The 23,271-nt window shown below is 54.5% G+C and overlaps 10 protein-coding genes across 10 annotated transcripts; 7 read left to right on the forward strand and 3 right to left on the reverse strand.

The window, feature by feature from the left end:
• Positions 1–701: 701 nt before the first annotated feature.
• PG985_011897 (uncharacterized protein) lies at positions 702–1,052 on the reverse strand (the record flags this gene model as incomplete). Its single annotated transcript, XM_066831664.1, has 1 exon — positions 702–1,052. One exon carries the CDS (start codon positions 1,050–1,052, stop codon positions 702–704), a length of 351 nt encoding a protein of 116 aa, XP_066679714.1.
• A 1,007-nt stretch (positions 1,053–2,059) lies between these two features.
• PG985_011898 (uncharacterized protein) lies at positions 2,060–4,021 on the reverse strand (the record flags this gene model as incomplete). Its single annotated transcript, XM_066831665.1, has 5 exons — positions 2,060–2,891; positions 2,965–3,133; positions 3,216–3,408; positions 3,475–3,687; positions 3,737–4,021. 5 exons carry the CDS (start codon positions 4,019–4,021, stop codon positions 2,060–2,062), a joined length of 1,692 nt encoding a protein of 563 aa, XP_066679715.1.
• Positions 4,022–4,554: 533 nt separating this feature from the next.
• Positions 4,555–6,257, forward strand: PG985_011899 (uncharacterized protein; the record flags this gene model as incomplete). The annotated part of the gene is made up of 2 exons (XM_066831666.1): positions 4,555–4,598; positions 4,655–6,257. 2 exons carry the CDS (start codon positions 4,555–4,557, stop codon positions 6,255–6,257), a joined length of 1,647 nt encoding a protein of 548 aa, XP_066679716.1.
• Positions 6,258–6,426: 169 nt separating this feature from the next.
• Positions 6,427–7,590, forward strand: PG985_011900 (extracellular dioxygenase; the record flags this gene model as incomplete). Its single annotated transcript, XM_066831667.1, has 1 exon — positions 6,427–7,590. One exon carries the CDS (start codon positions 6,427–6,429, stop codon positions 7,588–7,590), a length of 1,164 nt encoding a protein of 387 aa, XP_066679717.1.
• A 1,389-nt stretch (positions 7,591–8,979) lies between these two features.
• PG985_011901 (cutinase-domain-containing protein) lies at positions 8,980–9,768 on the forward strand (the record flags this gene model as incomplete). The annotated part of the gene is made up of 2 exons (XM_066831668.1): positions 8,980–9,552; positions 9,646–9,768. The coding sequence occupies 2 exons, from the start codon at positions 8,980–8,982 to the stop codon at positions 9,766–9,768; spliced, it is 696 nt and encodes a 231-aa protein (XP_066679718.1).
• Positions 9,769–10,106: 338 nt separating this feature from the next.
• PG985_011902 (uncharacterized protein) lies at positions 10,107–11,345 on the reverse strand (the record flags this gene model as incomplete). Its single annotated transcript, XM_066831669.1, has 3 exons — positions 10,107–10,419; positions 10,580–11,221; positions 11,278–11,345. The coding sequence occupies 3 exons, from the start codon at positions 11,343–11,345 to the stop codon at positions 10,107–10,109; spliced, it is 1,023 nt and encodes a 340-aa protein (XP_066679719.1).
• A 1,045-nt stretch (positions 11,346–12,390) lies between these two features.
• Positions 12,391–13,518, forward strand: PG985_011903 (uncharacterized protein; the record flags this gene model as incomplete). Its single annotated transcript, XM_066831670.1, has 2 exons — positions 12,391–12,941; positions 13,002–13,518. The coding sequence occupies 2 exons, from the start codon at positions 12,391–12,393 to the stop codon at positions 13,516–13,518; spliced, it is 1,068 nt and encodes a 355-aa protein (XP_066679720.1).
• Positions 13,519–17,460: 3,942 nt separating this feature from the next.
• PG985_011904 (uncharacterized protein) lies at positions 17,461–19,161 on the forward strand (the record flags this gene model as incomplete). The annotated part of the gene is made up of 4 exons (XM_066831671.1): positions 17,461–17,730; positions 17,791–18,007; positions 18,070–18,464; positions 18,526–19,161. 4 exons carry the CDS (start codon positions 17,461–17,463, stop codon positions 19,159–19,161), a joined length of 1,518 nt encoding a protein of 505 aa, XP_066679721.1.
• Positions 19,162–19,603: 442 nt separating this feature from the next.
• On the forward strand, positions 19,604–20,698 carry PG985_011905 (uncharacterized protein; the record flags this gene model as incomplete). The annotated part of the gene is made up of 1 exon (XM_066831672.1): positions 19,604–20,698. The coding sequence occupies one exon, from the start codon at positions 19,604–19,606 to the stop codon at positions 20,696–20,698; it is 1,095 nt and encodes a 364-aa protein (XP_066679722.1).
• Positions 20,699–21,818: 1,120 nt separating this feature from the next.
• Positions 21,819–22,775, forward strand: PG985_011906 (S-adenosyl-L-methionine-dependent methyltransferase; the record flags this gene model as incomplete). Its single annotated transcript, XM_066831673.1, has 1 exon — positions 21,819–22,775. The coding sequence occupies one exon, from the start codon at positions 21,819–21,821 to the stop codon at positions 22,773–22,775; it is 957 nt and encodes a 318-aa protein (XP_066679723.1).
• Between the last annotated feature and the right edge of the window lie 496 nt (positions 22,776–23,271).

The following is a 23,271-nucleotide window of genomic DNA, read 5'->3' on the forward strand; positions in this document are numbered from 1 at the left end:
ACACTGGGTCACCAAGTTTTGCCTCACGGTCTTGCGGGGTTGGCTAGGCTCTTGTTGGCAGTCAAGCCCGGGGAAGCAGGGGTACTTGTGTGAACATCGTAATTCTGCATACGTAGGTAGTAGTGGCAGGACGGTTGACTTCAATTACGGCTCTTCAAGGTCTCGAAATTTGTAGCCTACTTGGCCGTTGGGCGAGTCAGCCGGTTCGCCCAACGTTGCTGCTAGCTGTGTCTTTCTAGGAGGGCTGGTCTAGAACAATGTTCAGCTCCGAGGCGCTGGTTCGGATTCGATCCAACGAACAGGCAAGGAGTTACTAATTAGCTTGCAGCTTTGTGTTCCGCCAGGCCTGCTAATGAAATCGGCTCGGCGGTATTGGTGGCAGCTTTGCATGATCAGTTTTCGCAGCTTCCTTGTTCGGCAACCGGCCAACCCCATGATCTTCTGATTGGCAATTAGGCTTGGGTCTAAACAATGGCACGCAGCAGCTTGCAGAAGTTTCCGGTCCCCCCCCCCTCCTCAGATTCTCGGCTATCTTGCCATAATCCTGCTGGCAGATACAATGATGTGTATTTCCATTGCGGGGTGACTTGTGATGCGGCGGTGGTGCGGCCAGCCTGCCAGCGGGGAGTCGGTCCTCGACCACGCTAGTCGAAACCTTCAGTAGCCATACGGCTCCCGACACGGCTCCCGACATCTACCTATCAGGTCTCAAAGTACAGGGAGTAGTGGTTTGCGCATCCAGGATTGAAGAGCGCCCGGCACTGGGGACAAGTGCTGCCGCAGCCGAGATACTCGTCAATGGTCAGCTCGTGGCGGCATTTGCCGCACAGGACCGCCCGGGTGCTGGCCTGCTCGGCCTTGGGCCAGACCTGGGGTGGGTGCTGGGCGAGGGCTTCGTGGCAGCTGATGCAGGCGTAGTAGTCGCCACAGCACTTGTGACGGATGGCGATGATGTCGCGCTCCGAGTGCCAATGGGAGCATTGCGTCAAGGGGCTGACAGAGACGCCGTGGACTGCAGGCCCTGTGGTATTGGGTGAAACCGACTGAGCCATCTTCACCAGAAGGAGTAATGTAGAACGAACAGAGCGGCTGTATTAATATTTCCGAATTGGAAGATGAGACAGGGACGAGAGATTGGGTTTGATTGGCAGACATTCTCTGGGACATCTGAGATGAAGATCGCGGGGGAAAAGCAGCTGTGTTCCACCGACCTCATGAGATGGTCCGTGCGCCAGATTGGCTATGGTTCTTAAAATTCTCCAGGTGATGAAAAACGAGACTTTGAGAATCTCAACAACTCATCTAGAGTAAACATTGTAGTTAAAATAAGTTAAAATGTACTCATATAATCTTTACTTCATAACGTCCCGCTCTCGACAATAAAACATGGTATTCAACGGTATTTTGGTGAGACCTGTTCGCAGTGAGTGTCTTGCCTTGTGACCCGTCGCTGCTTGCCACGGTATTAGTCTCGAACCACTAGGAAAGACTGCACAATTTGAGCGTTCGTCTGATGGTAGCCCTATGCAAGAGAGACACGTCCGATCTACGAGCCAACGGTTAATCCTTCGAGAACGAAAAGATTAAGAGTGGTGTAGTCGCAGGGAAGATGCCGCTGCCACCAGAGTCAATTGAGACCAAAAGCCAATCGACTTTCTAGGCTTGGCACTCATTTGAGCACCGAATGCCCAATCGCTGCCGAGCACTACCACTCACCAATAGTGGCGTACCAATTAACCATCCAGGTTCCCTCACCTTCGAGGAGACGTCTCTTATTATATTTTTCCGCATTAGCAGAGCTTAAAGGCCCCAATAAGGACGGAATTGTCCGAATTGAAGCAAGAACGATGGTACTACATGCCGGCGACGTTCCACAACGTTAATAGCTTTAAATACGAGGCACTTTTTCTTCTTCTTTTTTTATTAACATGACAGAAAGTGCTAGGAGGTCGGACGCTGCGAAGGCTTTGCCCACCCGTCAACTCGAGCTCCGCGGCCACTGCCAGTGTGTGCGACCGTCTTAGCACAGGGGCGGCTGCAGTTTCACTCTCCTGTTCTCTTAACGCGGTTCCCACCGGCGCAGCTGGCCACTCCAGAGTTTGGGCGTGTGAGGCACCTTCTCCCCCTCCCGCAGCGCCCATTCATTCAAGCGCTCGTCCCACTGTACCTTCGCGTGTGTGCTCAGGTCAACGTGGTGACGAAGCGCGTCCACATGTCGATTCAAGGGTCCCGGGGCGTCAAAAAAGCGCTTGCAGCCTGGGAATAGGCAATTGGTCTTTGGTGAAAGTTTCTCTAGGCAAATCACACACTGGCTGTCCCGGGCGTTGGACCTCTGTGGCTGTGCCATTGCCTCCCCTTCCAGCGGCTCCCACTGACGCAGCTGGCCGTTCCATGCTGGCCAACGTTTGGGCGCGTGTGGTATCTCCTCGCCTTCCCGCTGTATCCACTGCTGTGAAGAGTCGTCCCACAACACCTTCACGTGGGTGCTCAAGTCGACATGGTGCTGGACCTGGTCGAGATGCCGATTCAGCGGCCCCCGAGTATCGAAGGAGCGCTTGCAGCCTGGGAACAGGCAATGGGTCTCTGGTGAAAGGTTGTCTAGGCAAATCGCACACGGCCGGTCGCGACGCCGCTGTTGGACTCGTGATTTGGCCTGAGGTGGTGGAATGTATGGCTTGTACCACCTCTCTCCACTACTCTGAGTACGCGAATCGGACACTGGTTGGACTCGTGATGTGGCCTGAGATGGTGGAGTGTACGGCTTGTACGTCGCCTCCCCACTACTCGGAGTACGAGAGTCGGGAACTGGCGCTGGGACAGTAAATGCGTTTGAGGCTGAGGCGTCCGAATAGGGGTCGTCGATCGTGGTATCTTGGGCCACATGATCAAAGCTTCCACCAATTTGTTAATTGAATCTTTACGCATTGAGACAGACTGTTGAGCCATGTGGGACCCTGCACTAACCTGACAAACATACGATCCACGAAGCTGGCGAACGGTTGTAGCCAGTAGTAATCCAGAACCTGCCCGGCGCTCGGGCGTTCACTTGGTGTCTTGGCCATTGTGGCAGAAACCACATCCATGACCTCTCGGCGTGCCAAGTGCGACGTGGGGTCGACTTTGGGGGAATACCCTATGGCCTATGGCGTAGCTATAAGTCTCAAACTCGCTCCGGAACGGTGGCGCCCCAGTAAATAAGCAGAAAATGATGGCACCCAAGGACCAAATGTCGACGGCCGTTGAGTATGCCTGGTCGTCAATGCCATCCGCTCCAAGAACCTCGGGCGCCATGTACTGAGATGTGCCCATGCGATGCGTTTTGAGATTGGTACCCTGGTTCGACTTTGCGATACCAAAGTCGGCTACCTTGATCCACCAGCTGGGCCCGGTCTGGGCGACCAGGATATTCTAAGAAGGACGAGGGCCCGGTGAGTTGCCTTGCCTGATATGCGATGCACTTTTGGATGTTCTTACCAAGGGTTTGAGATCGCGATGCGCAATATTTGATCCATGGATCAATTGCAATGCGCGAGCGATCTGGACTGTGATGGAAGCGACTTCGGGGGCCGAAAACCGACCCATTGAGATGTAGGGCTGGAGACTGCCATGGGAAACAAATTCCATAGCAATCACCGTCGAGCTTTGAACCTGGAACCAGCCCATGAATTCGACAAGGTAGTGACGGTACTAGAAAATGGTCATTGGTAGATCATACGTAAGGGTTCTGTGCACCTACCTTGGAATAGGGATGGTTCGAGGAGGTAGCGCACTTGATCATAGCTTCTAACTCTCTCTGCGTCAGGCCTAGGTGCTTCTGTGGAATTACCTTCACAGCGCGGACTCGAGCTTTCTCTGGAGGACCAGAATCGCAAATCTCCATCCAGACATCCCCATAGGTGCCTTCGCCAAGTTTCCCGCCTTCCGGTCGCCGCCAGATCTCATCACCTGAGCCTCGGACGTGGCGTCCTGTGGGAATCATCCAATCCCCCAGGGTATCACTTATTGCGGTACGCCTTTGCATGTCGAGAGGCTGTCTATCAGCGTGGGACTAAAGCGTACCGACTTGCGATATGCAGAGAGAGAGAATAAGCTGGAAATAATGATATAATTACACTCTTTTTAAAAGGGATGAGGGTATTACGACTTGGGGTCTAATCTTAACCCCAGTCTCCTTTCGTTTGCCGATTAAGACATAAGCTGCACATTGCTGAGTAGTCACGACGCCAAATCAAGAAGTGTGTCTCGCCGTAGCCAATGAGAAGAACTTTCGTAGCGCTTTGTAGATGAGGCTGAGGCTGTGTAGCAAATTCGGTGAAGGATTTGCAGTGGTGTCAGCATTTAGGGAATCTTGGCGCATGAAGAGAAGGGCGATGAAGAGGTGTGGAATATGAAAAACCGGTCGGGATTCACTTCTTCCAAACATAATGGGAAATTAAAGACCCCTCATTTCTCCCTTCTAAACTATACAGATTATCTCTTCCATTTTCTCCGTCACGGCGCTCTGCAAAGCACGTGGCGCAAGGTACATATCCCCCGACCACTAGCCAAGCAGCAATGGATCCCGGCTTGATTTTCACGGGGATTGAGGGCTGTATCAAGTAATTCATGACACCCCACCAGGGAATGTAAATGCCTTTTGACTGACTGAAGCCAGGCTTGGGGCTATCCTCAGAGACGCATGCAAGACGTGGAAAGCCGCGGAGGTGGAGGTAGATGAGAAGATTGTCCGCATCGAGCTGACATGGGTCAAGACCGAATTCCAGATCATCGCGGTGCAGGACATCGCGATGGCGCTGGAACAAGAGCACCGCCGCATCCTGGAGAATGTCATGATGCTACTCGCCACCAAGCTTTCGGTCGCCGTGACGGAGATGCAGAAGCTCACGCCCAGGGAGCGGGGCCAGGAACCGCGGGTCGGATTTTGGTCGTTCGGGCAGCGCGTCGACCGCTGGCAATACGTCCGCATGAAGACGACACTCAACGCCATCATCCACGACCTCGAGGCGTGGCAGCAGCGTTTCGATCCCTCGTGGCTTCTCCTGATCCGCGTCAACAATCCCGTGGTCGATGATGCGCTCCAGCGGGGCTCCGAGGCAGAGTCTAGAGGTGCGGTGTCACAGCCGGCTGCAGCTTTGGCGTCTGCCGGGGGTCGGGGCGACCCGCCATTCCGCTCGTCTCCTTTGGCCTCGGCGAAGAGGCTGCGGGCCGCTCTACGCGCTTCACCCGAACAACAGAGGGGGCTGACGATGGCACGCAGCCGCCTGGAGGTGCGGCCGATCCCGTACTCATCGGCGTTGATGGCGCGACCCCCGATTGACCAAGCCGAGTGGTACATCGTTGACCCGATCCCGCTGGCAGCGGACAGCGACATAGCGTCGACGCATGCCGACGTGCGGCGGCTCGCCCACAAGCTCAGGCAGGCGGACCCGACGGCGTTTGGGCTGCTTACCTGCAAGGGCGTGATGCCGCTCAAGGACTCGCATAGCGGGCGTCTGGCATCCTTGGACCTGGTCTTCTATCAACCTCGCGACATTGGGGAACTCCAGAGCCTGCGCCAGGCCCTACTCGCCGGTCATAACCCAACACAAGCTTGCGGCGCCGTGTCTCTGAACCGCCGTGTATCGATTGCGCGGGAGCTGGTGAAGAGTATCAGTTATGTGCATACCTTCGACTTTGTCCACAAGAACGTGCGACCCGAATCAATCCTGTTCTATGAAGACGCGGGGTCACGGCAGTGCTCGACCTTTCTCGTGGGGTTTGAAGGATTTCGGAGAGTGAATGGGGCGAGTGCTATGTTGGGCGATGGGCTGTGGTATAGGAATATTTACCGGCACCCTTCCCGCCAGGGGGAGTACCCCGCCGAATACTACAGAATGGAGCATGATATCTACAGCCTCGGTGTCTGCCTTCTCGAAGTCGGGTTGTGGGAATCATTCGTACAATACGATGAGAGCCAGTGCCCCAAGCCAGGGCCTGGCATCGAAGGTATTGTGCAGTCCTGGCGCGTTCAGAATGGCCGAGATAGCAACATGCCTGGCGACGAATGCATGTACCACATGATCGCGCTGGCTCTGGACCGATTACCGACTGTCATGGGTGAGATATATACAGGCATTGTCGTGTCTTGCTTGACCTGCTTGGAGGAGGCCAACAACATGAGAGACGGCGACTTACAGACCCAGGACACGGAAGGTATTCTAGCTGGCGTGCGTTTCATTGAAAACATCTTATTGCAAGTGAACGAGATTAAGATATGAGGTAAAAGATACGAAGCAAAGCTATTAATTTAATGTTGGGTGGCTACTATCTCGTTTACTACATTACCTCGCCGTGGTGCACGTTCGACAGCAAGACCCTGACGCATGCCGGAGGACCCGAAACCATCTAGCGCCGAGCTGGTCCAGCGCGAAATGACGTCGTACCGCCATGCGCACCAACATGATCCGCGCCATGAGCGGCTGCGCCAACTCGCCGCCAGTGCTGGCCCGCCAGCAGCGCGCCGCCGCCCGTCGATCCGAGACCGCACGACAGCTTCGTGAAACGCGCGGCATCTTCCGGGACAGTCGCCCCGCCGCCCCTGCAGAGAAACGCGACGAGGCCGACCTGAAGAAATTGGCGGCCAAGTCGCACAAGGTAGATGCACAGTACGACCCGTCCACGTCCCCCGACATCATCTTCGCGGGCAATGCGTCGTGCGCCTTGGTCGCGGAGACCACCATCGGTCCGTACTTCGTCTCGGGGGAGCTGATGCGGACCAATGTGACCGAGGGCCAGAAGGGCGTGCCATTGCACCTCGATATCCAATTCATCAGCACCTCCACCTGTTCCCCCGTAAAAGACATGGTCATCGACGTATGGCATTCCAACGCGACGGGCGTGTACTCCGGCGTATCCGCGACAGGCCAGGGCGGGCTGGGCAGCAACTTCTGCCGCGGCGTGCAAGTGACAGATGCTGACGGCGTGGTGGAGTTCGACACCGTCTTCCCAAGCCACTACACCGGGCGCGCCAACCACGTGCACATCCTCAGCACCAAGGACGCCAAGGTGCTTCGTTCCGGTGAAGCATCAGCCGCAGCAGCAGCAACCTACGAAGGCGGGGTCGCGACGCACATCGGCCAGCTCTTCTTCGATCGCGATCTCGTGTCGGCGGTGGAGGCCACGGAGCCCTACAAGAGCAATCAACAGCAGTTCGTCGACCTGCTCGAGGACGGAATCGCGGAAGCCGCCGCGACGTCCGACTACGACGTGCTGATGGACTACCAGATGCTGGGCGACTCGCTGGCCGACGGCCTGCTGGCTTGGATCACCGTTGGCGTCGACGTTAGCGCCAACTACAACGACCAAGCGCCGCCGGCCGCCCACTTTACGGGGAATGCGAATGCTGTGGACGGAAGCAATTCCTCGCCTACTACCTCGGCACTTGGCGCCCCAGGCAGCGGTACGCCAGTCCAGCCTCCGCCAGCGGGCAGCTCCACGCCGGCATCTGGAGCTGTGAAGCGATCTGCGTTACCGTACTTAGCCTCTGTTTTGGGAGGGGGATTGTCGTTAGCTTGCTTTGGTTGTAGGATGCCCATGACATCCCCGTGCTGATCGATCAGCTATTGAAATCATCTTGAGTGTATTATCAGCATGGTATGCGTTGTAAATTGATTTGGACACACCACTCAAAGCTAGTGCAGCTGTCGGCCGTCTTTCGCAATGTCGAATTCGCCCGTCTTCCCCGGTATCAGAGTCGATGAATGCGGCAGCAGACTGCCTGAGCCCCACCAAAAATAAAGTAGTACAAGATTAGAGGCCTGCCAAACGAATGCCGCATCGCGCTCAAATGGAGCACCATCCACCTGTTCGTGCCAGCCAAGCCAGCTGTGGATGGGGCTGGCTCCTGAAACGTGACTACTAATCTTCGGGCTTTCTCGATTGGGTATACGTCGCGAGCCGACAAAAAATGGGGGCCAGAGACAATCGACTGGGCTTGCTTTCTTTTCTTTTTCATGATCTCCGCTGAGCGATTCAGTCATCGAGCCATCACTGCATGGAACTCGAGGGGAGATGAATGTGATATGTGATGTGCTCTGATAATAGCCTCGGCAACTTTTCATGTTTGTAAGCGAAGGTGCTGTTGTATTGTTTCTTTTGGTATTGGAAGTTTTGACACATTTCAAGCTTGCATGCCCTACCGAACGCTGGCGCAGCTTGCAGCTGGACGGTATGATCCCCGCTGCCCAATTGGCTTGACCGTCGCATTGGGGCACGGGTTGCTACTGTAGATTCCGATTCGGGTGCTAATTTAGTGGAGGCAAAGCATTTGTAGCGGCAAGCCCATCTGACTGCCATCTCAACCACTAGCACCCCATCCAACTTTATCGTCGACAGCGATGGCTTCATCAGGTTTCACCAGTTTTTACCACGGAGCACCGCATCGTGCGATTGGGCAAATTCAAAACCACATGAATTATAGAAAGTCGAAAGCTGAAAGCTGCAGCATCTTCGTCCAAGTATTGAATGACCGGTCACAATTTCATTCTCCCTCACTGGAGTCTGGAGCCCAGGCCTGTGGATATGACCCGCACAACCCCTGCCGGGATCACTGGCCGCTATTGGGGGGAATCTCGCGCGCTACAGCGAGTATGGAAAGTTCACGCAGAACTGGCTTTCGGCGATATGGCTTCTTCCTCCCGCCCGCATCGGCAAGGGCCCAAAGGATCCATCCTCCAGGGTCGGGTGCAGGTGGATGGAGAGTATACGCCTTTGATCAACCCAGCTTCATCTCCATCTCCAGGGGTTCGAGGTGAGCTGGGGCCCAAAAAGAAAGATATAAAACCACCTGCGTCGTCCCTCTGCGTCAGGTTGATTCTGTCATCAAGCAAGCCTCCTGATTCAAGCAAGATCTCCAACCCTATACATTCTTTTTCCTGTTCCTGGCACCTTGCTTCCTCTCCGCAATAATAATAAGTAATAGACCAACTTTCGTCGCCCACCATGCACGCCAACGCCCTCCTTTCCCTCGTCTCGGTCCTGGCCCTGACCGTTAGCGCTGCCCCCGCCGCCGAGGTGGAGGTTGCCGCCGTCGACAAGTGGGTCGGCGCCTGCAGCTCCTACACCATCATCAACACGCGCGGCACCGGCGAGCCGCAGGGCCAATCCCTGGGCTTCAGTGCCATCAACCGCCGGCTGACGGCCGAGGTGCCGGGCGGCAAGATCTACAACACCGTCTACGCCGCCGACGCCAGCCAGAACTCGGTCCTCGGCACCGCCGACATCGTCAACAAGATCGAGTCCACCCTCCGCACCAGCCCCGACGAGTGCTTCATCCTGCAGGGCTACTCCCAGGGCGCCGCCGCCACCGTCAACGCCATGAGCCGCATCAGCGGCGCCGCCTTCGACGCCGTCAAGGGCGTTTTCTTGATCGGCAACCCCAACCACAAGGCCGGCCTCGCCTGCAACGTCGACATCAACGGCGGCGCCACCACCCGCAACGTCAACGGCCTGTCCGTCTTCCTCGGCTCCATCCCCCAGAACTGGGTCTCCAAGACCCTGGATGTGTGCGCTTTCGTAAGTCCCTCCGCCAATACTTTGTGATGTTTCCAGCCCCATTCCCCTCATCTGCGCAAGATCTTGGATATTCAACGCTAACCATACTGACAGGGCGATGGTGTTTGTGATACCACCCACGGCGTCGGTATCAACGCGGTCCACCTCACCTACCCCAGCAGCTCCGCCTCGCAGAAGCTCGGAGTCGACTTCGCCAAGAAGCAGCTGGGCGCTTAAAGCCCGAGCACTAGAAGCCCAGTCGATACTGCTCTCGGAGAGGTGATATCAGACGCAAGGCTCCACCGCGGAAGGAAAAGGGGTGCCTCAAAGGGGACTACCACAGAGCCGGTAGAGCTTGACTGTCATTAATTCAAGCCATTCTTGCTGCACTTGCATCTTCTTTTTCTGTATAAAGCCTGCAAGGGAACAAATACATATATATAGCGACATGTATAAACACATATTTGAAGAAAAGTTTGATTAATTCGATTCTTCTAAGCCTCTAGGCAGTGGCTTACAGGAATGGAGGGTCTTGGGAGGCTCAGTTACTTGCCTGCCTTCTCACAATTTTTCAATCATACCAGCGTCGCAGCTACGGCCACACACCCATTGCATCGGAAAACGCTGACAGTACCCATCTTGAGGTAGCAGTTGCCGCCTCGGCCCAAAGCGCTGGTCAGGTTTCCGTTCCACACGACCCCGCCACACGATGTGTCTGATTCGTCGTGGTTGTGCTCGGCACATTTGGTGACGCAACCGTCGAGCGACGTCGTGTTCCACATGTCCCCATTGCCGCGTGAGCCTCTCGCATCGTTCTCGCAGGCGAACCGGAACGTGTAGGAAGTCGCAGACCCGGGGACAGTGTACGACTTCTGGGTCTCGTCGATACTCGGACAGTCGAGAGCTAGGATGCCGCTCGTGGCGGTTGGGATGCGAGCGTGCGGGACGAAAACGGTAACAAATCACAATCCACGGTCTGAATGTTACAAATAACTTGGGGTGTTACACTGATCTATATCCAAAACACCAAGTAAGCTAAGCCCCCTACATGAAGCTGACAGTTGGCGGCCATGGACGCGCTTGACGGGAAAGAACAAAGTTGCCGCTCCCAGGCAGCACGTCCTGATGGCCATACGGCCTGACTGTGGGATGTAGATTGTGGGACTGGAACCACTGGCGCAAGGAGTTCTGCTTCTCGCTGCTCAGGAGCTCGCTCACCAGCAGGTAGCTCTCGGGGTTCTGCATGTGTAGTTCGTCGAATCGCTTCGTCATCCGGCTCTTGTAGTCGTCGATTACCTCGGCGCCGGTCTGGTCGAGAGTCGTGCCCCGGGCGCGTGCAGGCGGGATGTGGCCCATGACCCACTTGTTCTGATCGTAGACGACCATGACCGAACAGGCCGAGAGACCGCCCGTCTCGAGCTCCTTGCCGGGCCCCCACTCGCCCCAGCTGATGCCGTCCATGGGGACAGGGTCAACGCGAGCCTCGAGGAATTGGACATCTTCATACTGCTCGCCAGAATGGCTGTCGCTGGCTCGCTTGCACTTGGACCCCTTGGGGCACTTGACCTTCTTGAGTTTGGCCTTCGGACACTTGGTGCATTGGGCCTTGTCTTTGATGCTGCAAGTAAAGGCTCGGGCAACGATTTTGCCCAGCTCAGTCGTAGCAGTATCGCGAGAACTTACAGCGGAGCTGTAGACCAAGATTAGTTCCGTTTAGATACAAAAGGGGCAGATATTGCGGCTCACTCAACTGGTCCCGGGAAGGACAAGACAAAGGTTGAGGTGACCAACAGAAAGATCTTGGTGAAATGCATGGTTGTACTCAAGAGGTGGTGAGCTTGGTACAAGTCAGAGATTTGAGTCGGCCGGAAGGACTGGCTGGCTAGCAAGACGATAAAGTGTAGGGGGCTAGATAGAGAATATTGAGTATCGTGAATGTGCTTGAGGTTCTGTTGTCCTTATTGAAACGTTCAAGAGATATATGGGGGTTTTGCTCTCTTTATACATAACACTCAGGACGACTGAAGTTGTCACAAGGCTAGCAAGAGAGCTCAATGCATCTCGTATCAGCCAGGCGTGTCGGAGACACAGTACCATCCAAGGAAGCAATGGCTAAAACCTCATCTCAACTCTCCAATGGTTCTACCAATGTAGATTTCTGAAACACCTTTTCGGGTCGTACTATGCATGTCAGTTTTCTTAACGTGCTTTCTCGGCCTATCGCACGTATTAGATCTCCGAGTGTCACGAACAGGATGCGGCTCGGCCATCCTTGTGGCTTTGTACAATGATGATCTATTTTGAGACTACCTCACCGAAGTATAAATGAAATGGCAAGGCTGAGGAAAAAGAGAGTGTTAAACTCCCAAGCATGAGGCTGTTTTGTTGGTACTACTTACCATCGTAAGCATCAAATTGCTATTTGGGGTCTACGTCACGCGAGCCTGTTTGAAACCTGATGGCAACACAAAAGGTCATGACCCTCTGAACAACTATATATAATTGGGCAGATTGGGTCTGATTCTGCTTGTATTTGATTAAAACCGAGACGCCACCCCCTCTTACATGTACTCACCCGGGCCTCTGGTAACCAACCGTCGCAAGCCCCCGAACCGGATGTACCGGTGCTGGGGGCCGAAAATGTGGCTTGGATCGGCAAAATCAGGCAGCTGCCGGATCGTTGCGTCACTTTTCTGCATCTTCCCTTCAACAAATGCCAAAGCCACATTTCCTCCCGAGAGCGGAAGTCCCCTGGATTAGAGACGCTGGGATTTCGGCTTCTATTAAACTATCCCATTTGTCTCGCGGTACCTTTACTATGACAACTGCATTTGTGTGTCATTGACGCACGTCGTCGACATGGACCTCTCAATGTTCAGCTCTCAGCCTGCAGACCCCGGATGGGAACCGCCTCGCTTCCGCGACCTTCATGTCCATCAGATTAAGTTTTCCCACTCCGGCACAGACAGAGATGCCGCCAGCGATAGGATAACTCCCTCTGAGCCGCCACCCTTGACTGACCGCGCCAAGGCTTTGGACGCTGCAGCGATGGAGCTCAACACTTTATGCGCATCAAATGCGCCGTTGGCGGATGTTCAAGTATTCCTTACAAACTGGGGGGAAACGCCAGAGTTCCCAATTTCAACTACAGACAGCGAATATTTGCCGTTACAACCAAATGCACTCGCGTGGTTCAACGACACGAACGCGGTACAGTGGGCATGCCAGAACGACCACCGAGACTTGGTGGAGGTGCTCCTGGAGAAAGGACTAGGAATCAAACCACGAGCAGTCATGCACGCTGTGGCACAGATGAGGGAGACCAAGGACCGCGGCACCGTTCAACTCCTGCTGGACCACGGATGGGATATAAATAAGCCCTTCGACGACGATAGCGTGCCAATCATGGGGTATGTACACTGTTGGGCTCACAATCAGGTGACTGTTCATACTAACTCGTGAAACATTAGCATGGTAGTGGACGACCATGAGCTCGTCCAGTGGTGCTTGGCTCGGGGAGCAGACCCGAATGTCGCTAGTGCTTCCGGGAGGACTATCATGGGACGGGCCGCCAGCTACGCATCACTCGACACGTTGAAACTTCTCTTCGAGGAGGCCGGGGCTCTCCCTCACAGAGGGGCTTTAGTTGCTCACGCATCTCTGTCCCACAACGAGGGAACATCGGAACGCCTGGACGTGGTTCGGCTCCTCGTCGCCCGAGGTGCTCCTGTTGATGCATTTTACATGGAAAGTCGGCCAGAGTCAGATCAATGTTGTGAATGGCTTGCTTTAGGTGGGCAGAACGCCCCCCATTTCGCCATCTGGGGTGGTAATAGAGACATGGTAGAGTTACTGCTCGGGCTAGGTGCTGACAAGGACATGCCAGTTTGCTCTATGCTAAAAACAGATGGAAAGACACTTTTTCCCGCAGAGCTCGCTAAACTATGTAAACATGAGGATATAGCAAAAGAATTAGAAGGTAAATAGAAACGTGACTGAATAAAGGTATTGATTTTGAGAAACCTAGGAATACAACATGCCATTTTAAACGCCACCGTTAACTTCCCGAGGTAACATCTAGCCACGTTAAGGACTGCACTGCGACAATTATCGACGACGCCGCACCAACTGGCAACGGCACACAAACGCACGGAGTGTTCAATGCAGAGGCATGCTGAATGCATTCGTCGATAATCCTCGGTACCTGGCCAGAGCTCCATGAAAATGCGTAGGTACGTAATAAATTCAAAGTCTCCAAGCGAATGAATCCTGTCATGCGTTTTCTCTCTCCCTCTCTTTGCAAAACTTCTTCAAATGGCGCGTGAGATTATCTGGCCGGTTAGTGAATTGTCTTCCACAGTTCGGACAACCAATCTTATCTGTCTGGTGGACGGACGCGATGTGTCGACGTAGTTCCCGTGGTGCAAGAAAGCACGCTTGGCAAGTCGCACATTGATGCTTCTGTCTTCTCTGCTTGGTGCTCGTCTTTGGATCTCTTCTACGCTCATTTGAAAGCCCTTCGAATGAGGCCAGCTCGTGCATGGTGCGATTGGTAGCAGGGCTTCCAGGGCGACAAGACATCTCATGGTGAGATTCGCCTGTGGCAGTCGGGGCAATTCGGGTGGTGCCTGAGGGAGAAGCTACCGAATTCGGACCACAATAGATCTGGAGGTGATCAATTTGGCCATCCCCAAATGGAGCTATGCGGGAATCGTCCAGGGGGCTCAGTCGTCCCGAAAAAGCAGTGGTTTCTGGGTGCAGGGAATCTGCCGGTCTCGCAAGATAGCTCGATATCGGGTATTGGTTGAAGGAGTACAGCCCAGACAAATCCAAATCTGGACCAAGGTAGTCATCGCCGCCCTTTTGAGATATTGCTTGCTTCCCGAGAAACCCAAAAGAGCTTCCTTCACCATTCGCATCTTCCTCATTTCCTCCACACCCACAGTCATCTAAGTCATGGAAAGTCCAAGCATCTCCAGCCCCGTCGGGAAACCCCTCCAGTCCTCCAAAGAGGTTCTCAAGACCGAAGAAAGATGGAGCTGCCAATGGAACATTTCCTGCTCGATCACTGGCCCATGACGACGAGATGTAGACTGAGGGGAGGACGACTTTAGTCCTCCCTCAGGAGTCCCACGTTTGGTTGGTTGAGACTCAAGGGTCCACCTACACTTCGCTGTTAGCCACCTTTCCAGTATCATCGAGCGAGTCGTTGAAGATTACCTAGTGGTGGATTGTTCGATAAGCCACTGGCTCAAAGGCCCGTAGGCGATGGTGTTGAGTTGAGAGAGAAATCAGAAACGGTGTTTGGAGTGGGAGTAAGCCTCTAGAAAGATTCTCAACCAGTCAGGCGGCCTCACTCAGTCTGACCGCTCGAGAGGTGAGGCCACTTGCATAATTAGGCCGACAAATCTAGGCAACGCGCCTCACTGAATCCGATTTGCTGACTGCGCCACCACAGGACACCATTGCAGCTCAAGGTGATTGCGGCCAGTCGACAGTGGCCAATAGACTGTTTGAGCAAATGGAGGGTTCTCCCGTGACCTCGGGTGAATACCATGCCGACTGCTCCCAATAAAAAAGCTGTGCGACACACCATGGCTACCTCATCACGTGTCCCGCACATTTGCTCTTGGAATAGATATGGGGAGAGTAAATGAAGATGGCAACATACACAGGAACTGGGCTATTAGGATGTAATGGCAAGTAATATCGGATTTGGCTCAACCCTTGAGTTATATAGATAGCCTAATACTTACTATACCCCTAGACACAGTCCTGGGTGATAATTAATTACCTAGGCGCGATTATGTTGAATAAGAACGCTTAGGCGACGACAAGCTACGACCTTCCATGTGCATGTTACGTGTAAGTATGGTTGGTGACTTGGATGCCGCCAATGTACTACGATTGCGGCATTGTGCACCTCGGCGGCGATAGGCTCCTTCCGAACGTATGTGGAAGAGCCCTACTGATGAAAGCCAATCTGCCCGAGGGGCTTAGTTGAAAGAACGAGTTTTGTTCAGCAGGTCGGCATCCTCAGACAATTGTATACAGCCACTCCATTTTCTGCAATATGTCGTAGGGCGTCAAGTCCCCTAAGTTCCACCGTATGGATGAGAAATATAAATGGTCTTGATGGGTTTCGACTGAGCGCAGGGTATTGTAGACTATTGCTGACTCCTATGTCGTCCAAAGTAGCTCGCAGAGGCTCCGCAAGGAAAGTTCAGCTGGCGCGATGCTAAGTCAGCCACTAGGGAGTATGGAGTCTAGCAAATCGGCAGTAAGCTTTGAAACATGCCTTAAACTAGCCAGTAGGGTGGTTACACTTTGAATTATCGAAGGTAGATATCAAGGCAGGTTAAGCCGTAGCCCATTATGCATGCCAAATGTATCAAAGATCATATTAAGAGAAACTGATGGATATGTATTAGACCATTGAATTTATTTACTTGGTGCTGCTTCTCTTGTATTCTTTATTTCCTTTTTTCCTCCTTTTCGAACAGGTTCACCACCAGGGACATGTTACAGCAGTGGATCCTGACAAAAATATCTCGACCATTAGGTATGAAGGGTAATAATTTCATCTTTGTTCATCATGAAGCCCTCGCTCGTCTTGGTCTTATTCGCCACGCCTATACCTTTGTCATGGAGAGACTGGCTACTTTTAGTCAACTGACGGAGTGAGTATGCAGCACACTTCTCCCGGCCATCACAAGAAGAAGATACTCTTTGGTATAGCTAGCTATACTTTGTCGTACAGCCAGACTGCATATCATGAGGGGCTCGTGAGTCGGTTAGAATGGGAACTAGTCACGTCTCGAAATCTCCGCTATTCAACACAGGAGAACCCGTGAAACTCTACCTTGACGCTACGTACATCCAGGACGCCCAGCACTGTACATCACTTGCCTTTATATGTCGACCGGACCACCCTGCGGATACTGCTGCTGGATCCTTCTCATTTGACACGTTTTATAGCTCGACCGTAGGTGCCCTAGCTTCAGCCAACGACTCCCTACACTTCTACGGGATCGAGGCCAGCAACAGCGCCTACGACTAAGTCTTCCCCATCACCGCGACATCTTCCGACCAAAGCATATGTGCCAGGAAGTGCAACAATATGCAGTGTGGCTCATCTCTCAATGTGTATTTTGAGCGACCCCCGAACATAGCAAGTGATTTGCCGTTATTGCCTCATAACCTATGTTCCAGGAAATAACTCTACAGCACAGTCCCCGATGGCTCTTATACGAATTTATCACCTACCAGCTTAATTCAGTACGAGTTCTGAAGCGGCTCTGATTCTGCTGTAAATGCGAACGATTACGGCCAATGGCGCCAAGACTTTCAATCATTGTTGGCACCAAGAGACTACGACGCCTACTGTATCAGGCTAGAGTGCCGCAAGAAACAAGTATGGCTGGTCACCGATGCAACATCTATTACCAGTCACACCTCGGCTGGCAGCCTTGGTACGACCGCAGACCTTACTCCGTGCAGAACTCCGTGCATACATGGCCACCCCACCCGGCTCCTTACCGATTGCAACGCACGGCAGTAGAAAGATCTAAGCTAATGCAACGACCGTGAAGCGAAAACAAACATCGTATCAAAATGACGTGGTTATTTCTTTCCTCGTTGGGTCTAATTACGTTGCACTGCACAGGGGCGCTGAATTGGAGACACGTGATTGGCTGATGGTCGGTCTTGGTAAGACGGACTTCTTGCTCGACGCAGTTGGTCGCATATGCAGGCTGACAGGTCTAGGCCTTCTGTTTGCTACTATGCGAACAAACACTCAACTGTCTCGTCAGATTGCAGGGCCATTCTGGGTCGCAGCCCGTGAACATATAGCTTTCACCACATGCCCATCTCGATATATGTTTTTGCTTCCTCTTTGAACCAACCGCCACTGGTCTCATAGCCAACATGGTTCAGCCCAAGTGGTCAATCGCGGCTCTGTCTGTCTGCCTCACCGCTGTGACCAGTTTCGGCATTCCGGCATCTTCATCCTATGGTGGCGACTCTCTTACTATACCCGACTACTCTGAACTCGCCACGCAACTGCCCAGCTCTGCTTCTATCTACTGGCCTGGGTCTGAGGACTTTAATGATATTACGTTGCGTTGGTCGAATTTGAGCGTCCCGGTCGCGAACATTGTTGTTGTCCCTGGCACTGAGGAGGATGTAGTAAAGACGGTAAGCGAGCTAAATGGAGCCAGTACAGCGTCTAAAAGCTCACTGACAACCCGATTTTAGGTTGCCTTTGCCAACGAGCATTCGGTGCCATTCCTTGCCATCAACGGGTTTCATGGCTCCATCACCACTCTGGGCCAAATGAGCCACGGCATTGAGATCCTCCTGTCTCAGTTGGACAAGGTAGATATCTCTGAGGATGGAGCTACTGCCACAATTGGTGGTGGTATCCGCGCCAAGAACCTGATCGATGCACTGTGGGCTGCAGGCAAACAGACAGGTAGGCGGTGGCACCTTAAGAAAAAAACATTTACTGCAGGCGATACTGACAAGTTGCTACAGTCACCGGTGCCTGCGAATGTGTCGGATATCTGGGCCCTGGCTTGGGCGGCGGACATGGCTGGTTGCAAGGGCACCACGGATTGATCTCCGACCAATATCTCTCGTTCAACGTGGTGTTGGCCAACGGAAGCTTGGTCACCATTGACGAGACCTCGGACCTCTTCTGGGGAATGAAGGGAGCCGGTCACAACTTTGGCATAGTCACCTCGGTCACCTCCAAGATCTACGATCTGGAGTATCCCAACTACGCGATTGACACCATCTTCTTCAGCGGCGACAAGGTCGAGGAGGTCTACCAGTTGTCAAATGAGCTGTGGATCACCAACGGGACTGCACCCGAAGGCCTCAACGTCTGGGATTACTGGTATTTCGATCCTACGATTGACGCGGAAAAGGTAAGCTATCCCAATCATGTTACTCTTTACTGTCTGCGAATTGGGCTAATGGATCTCGCAGCCCGTCATTGTCAAGTACATCATTCAAGAGGGCGTCGACAAAGTGGACCCCATCCACACCGCACCCTTCCACCAGCTCGGCCCCATCAAGAGCGAGCCCCGATCCGGCACCTACCGCGACCTGGCGGCCTGGACCGGCATCTCCCTCGCCGACGGCCCCTGCCAGAAGACGGGCAACGCGAACCCCCGGTTCCCCATTTACCTCAAGCAGTACAACCCGCAAGCTCAACGAAAGGTCTACGAGCTGTTCTGCGAAGCCACCACGGGCTCCGACGCGCGCTTCGCCAACTCCCTCTTCATGTTCGAAGGGTACTCGATGCAGGGCGTCCAGGCGTTCGCCGACGACGCCAGCGCTTTTGCCTACCGATCGGACAACCTGCTCGTGGCGCCGCTGCTCATCTACCCGCCCGGCGAGGAGATGAACCGGGAGGCGCGGCGGCTTGGGAACCAGACTCGGCAGGTGCTGTTCGAAGGGAGCGGGATGCCGACGCTGGAGACGTACGTCAATTATGCCTACGGTGACGAGACACCGACTAGCTGGTACGGGAGTGAGACGTGGCGGCAGGAGCGACTGGCCGCGTTGAAGGAGAGGTATGACCCTGAGGGCAAGTTTAGCTTCTATGCGCCGATTGCTTGAGGTCGCGGCGACGACCACGTGCTAGTTGGGACTCATGATCGGCGTTGAAGTCAGAACCGCTGGTCAATTTCATTAGAGACTTGAGGGTTCTGTAAGATGCGGTAGCTCACCAAGACTGATGCACGTGTTTTCTTACTTTGAAGGCTTTAACATTGGATAAATAAATTTCAAGATTGTAATTTTGAACGCGAGTCATGAGGTCACACTGGAGACGTTTGTTATCCACATTCAGGACGAAAGGGGCAATTCTATCTTGCACATCGTGCCCACTTGCACCGCTAAGATTACGGATCGGCATCCTCCGTCGGGACTGATAACAAATCCAAGGCCATGCTGCTGACAGTTGCCGGGTATATAAAGAAAAAAGAATCTTCGCGGCCTTATGTGCTTGACTTTTCCGTGCAGCAACCCAATCTCACCGGTACCTTCAATCATTGACATCATGAGGTGTTCACTCCAAGCAACTGCTGCCACCCTCTGGCTCGCAGCCAGCGTAGCCGCCACCCCCCTGGCACCCCGGGCATCGGTCCTGCCCGAGCTCCAGCACTGGCCGCGCGCCGCCGCCGAGTCGCTGACCGCCATGATCCGGCGCAACGCCAACAGCAGCAACTACGCCGTCTTCGACATGGACAACACGAGCTACCGCTGGGACCTCGAGGAGTCCCTGATCCCCTTCCTCGAGAACAAGGGCGTCCTGACCCGCGACACCCTGGACCCGTCGCTGCGCCTGATCCCCTTCAAGGACACGCCCGGGTACAGGGAGACGCTCTACTCGTACTACCAGCGCCTCTGCGCCATCAACGACTTCGTCTGCTACCCCTGGGCCGCCCAGGTCTTCGCCGGCCTCAGCCTGCGCGAGCTCAAGGGCCACGTCGACGAGCTGATGGCCCTCAACGGGTCCGCCGTCCCCACCAGCTACTGGGACGGCGACGGCGCCCTCATCGCCAACTACAGCGTGTCCGCGCCCCGGATCTTCCGCGGGCAGACGGAGCTGTACCGGGCCCTCGCGCGCCACGGCATCGAGGTCTACGTCGTGAGCGCGTCGAGCGAGGAGCTCGTGCGCATGGTGGCCGCGGACCCGCGCTACGGCTACGGCGTCAAGCCCGAGAACGTCATCGGCGTGACGACGATGCTCCGGGACCCGGCCGACCCCGCGGCGCTGACGAACAGCCGCATGCAGATCGGCGCGGGGACGTACAACGCGACGGCGAACCTGGAGAGGCTGGTCGTGGGGCCTTACCTTTATAGTCCGGAGACGTGGTACGCGGGCAAGTACAGCGCCATTTTGACGTATATCGATGAGTGGAAGAAGCCTGTCCTGGTCGGGGGTGATTCGCCGGGGAGCGATACCTACATGCTGTTTCATGGTGTGGACGTGGCCAAGGGCGGTGTGCACCTCTGGGTCAACCGCTCCGAGTCCAAGTACCAGCAGCTCCAGACCATGATTAAGGAAGCGGCCAAGGGCCAGAAGAAGAATGGCTTGGAGGTTACGGTGGACAAGAACTGGGTGGTGGTGAAGCCAGAGGAGATCCTGTGAGTAAATGTAGTGTAATAATAATACGCAATATAACGGCATGATCACAGTTTTAATCAGATGCGGGTCATAAATTGCCGGAAGGGGATCAGTTTTTTCTATCGTCTAGAGGCTGTCCTCACCTAAACCGCCGCCATACATTCTTGATTTTGGCATTCCTTTTTTCATTCTGTTCACCCTCTTAGCATTCAATTACCCGCAACCTGTATGCCTGAGCGCCGCCGACCACGTCACACCCCCCATTTCCGATCCGTTCCTTTCCTACCGCACATCCCTTCTATACCAGCTTTAGTAATATCTCAGCTCCCTTGCATCCCTGCCCTCGGTATGATATTCCTGCCAAAGTTCCCATGCAATCCCGCCCCCTCAATATGTGCAGGACCCCTAGAGTGTTATTGCCGGACCTAGTGTTGAAAGAGGGCGATTCTGAAGCCTAGCAAGATTTTGCAAATGGATGAAGCGAAGAGCAGGCAGTTTTTCTCATTGGCGCCATTGGGGCCTCTGCGCATGCAGATTAACGACTGAAGTATGAAGAAACAGGTCATCCGTCACGAGTTTCATGGCGTAACTGTGACTGCGGTTGCCCATCAATTGAACACCATCCTAGATTTCGATGTGGTTGTTGTCATGGACGGTGAACGCATTGCCGTGATGGGAAGCCCAACGCATCTGCTGAAAACCAAGTCATTGTTCAAATACTTGTGGGACAGACAGTGAGCTAGCCAGCTATCATACATGGGCGCTCCGAAACGGCTAGGCGCTAAGTGCAGTTTGTGATTGGCAAGAGGTGTGGTCCATGGCTGCATTGGATCGTGAGATGATGGAGGATCTTAGGGGGCGAAAGATGCGGTCCGCCAATAGGTATACCGACTTCAATCCACTGCTGCCCGCCCCGGCCCACCTCATCTGGCCACCGAGTGGAGCGCCCTCAGGCTGTCAGGCGTATATACTGGTAGGCATATAGCCATAATATCATGCCATTGCCCGACATTCAAGACACCTGGGGAAATTTAAACTACCCAACTACAACTCCTCCTTAGAAGATTTGAGTGTTTCTCTCTGCTTGTCTCTCATCTCATTTTCTACCAAGTGCTGGGTGAGATATTGAGCTCTGACCATCACCATGGCCCACACCGCCATTGCCCCATTTGACCCATCCGTGCTCTGGACCGCCGCACCCGCCAGCAACTGTCGGTCCTCCTCCTCCGCCCGCCTCCACCTGCAGCACTTCCTCAGCCAACGAAGCGCCGGCCACCTCCTGAGTCCCATATTGCCGCAAAAGGAGAAGGAGGAGAAGGACAGCGACCCCCTGCGCGTCGCCGACCTGGGCTGCGGCAACGGCGCCTGGCTCTGCGCCCTGCACGACGAGTTCGTCCAGACGGGCGTCTCGGGCGTCCAGCTCGACGGCTACGACATCAACCCGTCCCACTTTCCCGCCCCGGAATTTCTCCCGTCCGCCGTCCGCCTGAGCGAGCTCGATGTCCTGCAGCCGCCCGCGCCCGAGCTTGAGGGCGTCTACGACGTCGTCCACGTCCGCGCCTTCGCCAGCACCCTAGCCCCGACGGACGTGGCGCCGCTCCTGTCGACGGTGCGGGCTCTGCTGAAGCCCGGCGGGTACTTGCAGTGGGAAGAAGCCAAGGCGGACGAGTTCGTCATCGAGCCGGCCGCCGCGGGAACCCCGAGCGAGGCGTGCACCGCCATCGCCCGGCTCATCAAGGCGGGGCAGGACGCGCGCGGGCGCGGGCGCGACGACGACACCAGTGCGTTGATCGACCGGCTGGACCAGGTCGTGCTCGACCACGGCTTCGACGACGTGCTGGTCAAGGTGTTTCCGAGCCGGGCGCGGCGGCGGCAGCAGCAGCAGCAGCAGGAATGCAATAAGGGCTGGACCGAGGACTTGCTGGTGGTGTGGGGGGAGCTGGCGGACTTGTTTCCGCCGCGTGCGAAAGCCCCGTTCGCGCCGGTCACGCGGGAGTCGTTTCGGGCGCTGTTTCGGCGGGCGGTGGCGGAGACGGAGCAGGGGGTTGGCATTCGAGTGGGGAAAATTACTATTGCGGTTGGCCGGAAGCCTTTGTACTAGATGTCTATGGGAAAAGGGAATCCGTGCGGTCTTACAGTATCCTGCCAATCATTTGACAGGATGCGAAATGTTTTCAGAATTGCATCAGCCAGTACATTTGAAACCTGAATAACTTGGCAAGGTTTATGGTCCAGTAGTTCTTTAGTTAAATCAGAAGACAATTATCACAATCTTTCGTACAGTTTCAAGGGGGCCAACAAGGACACATGCACATGATCGAAAAGTAATAAATCATATGTGAGATAAGCTATCTCGTGGACAGTCACACTATCTGCAGTGTCATCCCCGTAGCCTTGGTCTCGGCAGTTGTGGTCGACGAGCTCCAGGCTTCCCCTCACGTCAGCCTGCTGGCAGCCTACAGAAAAGGCGTTGGCCAGCTGCATGATTGGGGGCAGCTAAACTTACGGGCAACCAATGCAGGGCGTGTTGCCTCATCTGAGCCGGATTATGGCAACTTTCTGCCGGCTCATTGGCTGAACACGGCATTAGTGCCCAT

The sequence above is a fragment of the Apiospora marii genome (assembly GCF_038362585.1).
Source record: "Apiospora marii strain CBS 49790 chromosome Unknown utg000009l_segment0_segment0, whole genome shotgun sequence".
Lineage (NCBI taxonomy): Eukaryota > Fungi > Ascomycota > Sordariomycetes > Amphisphaeriales > Apiosporaceae > Apiospora > Apiospora marii.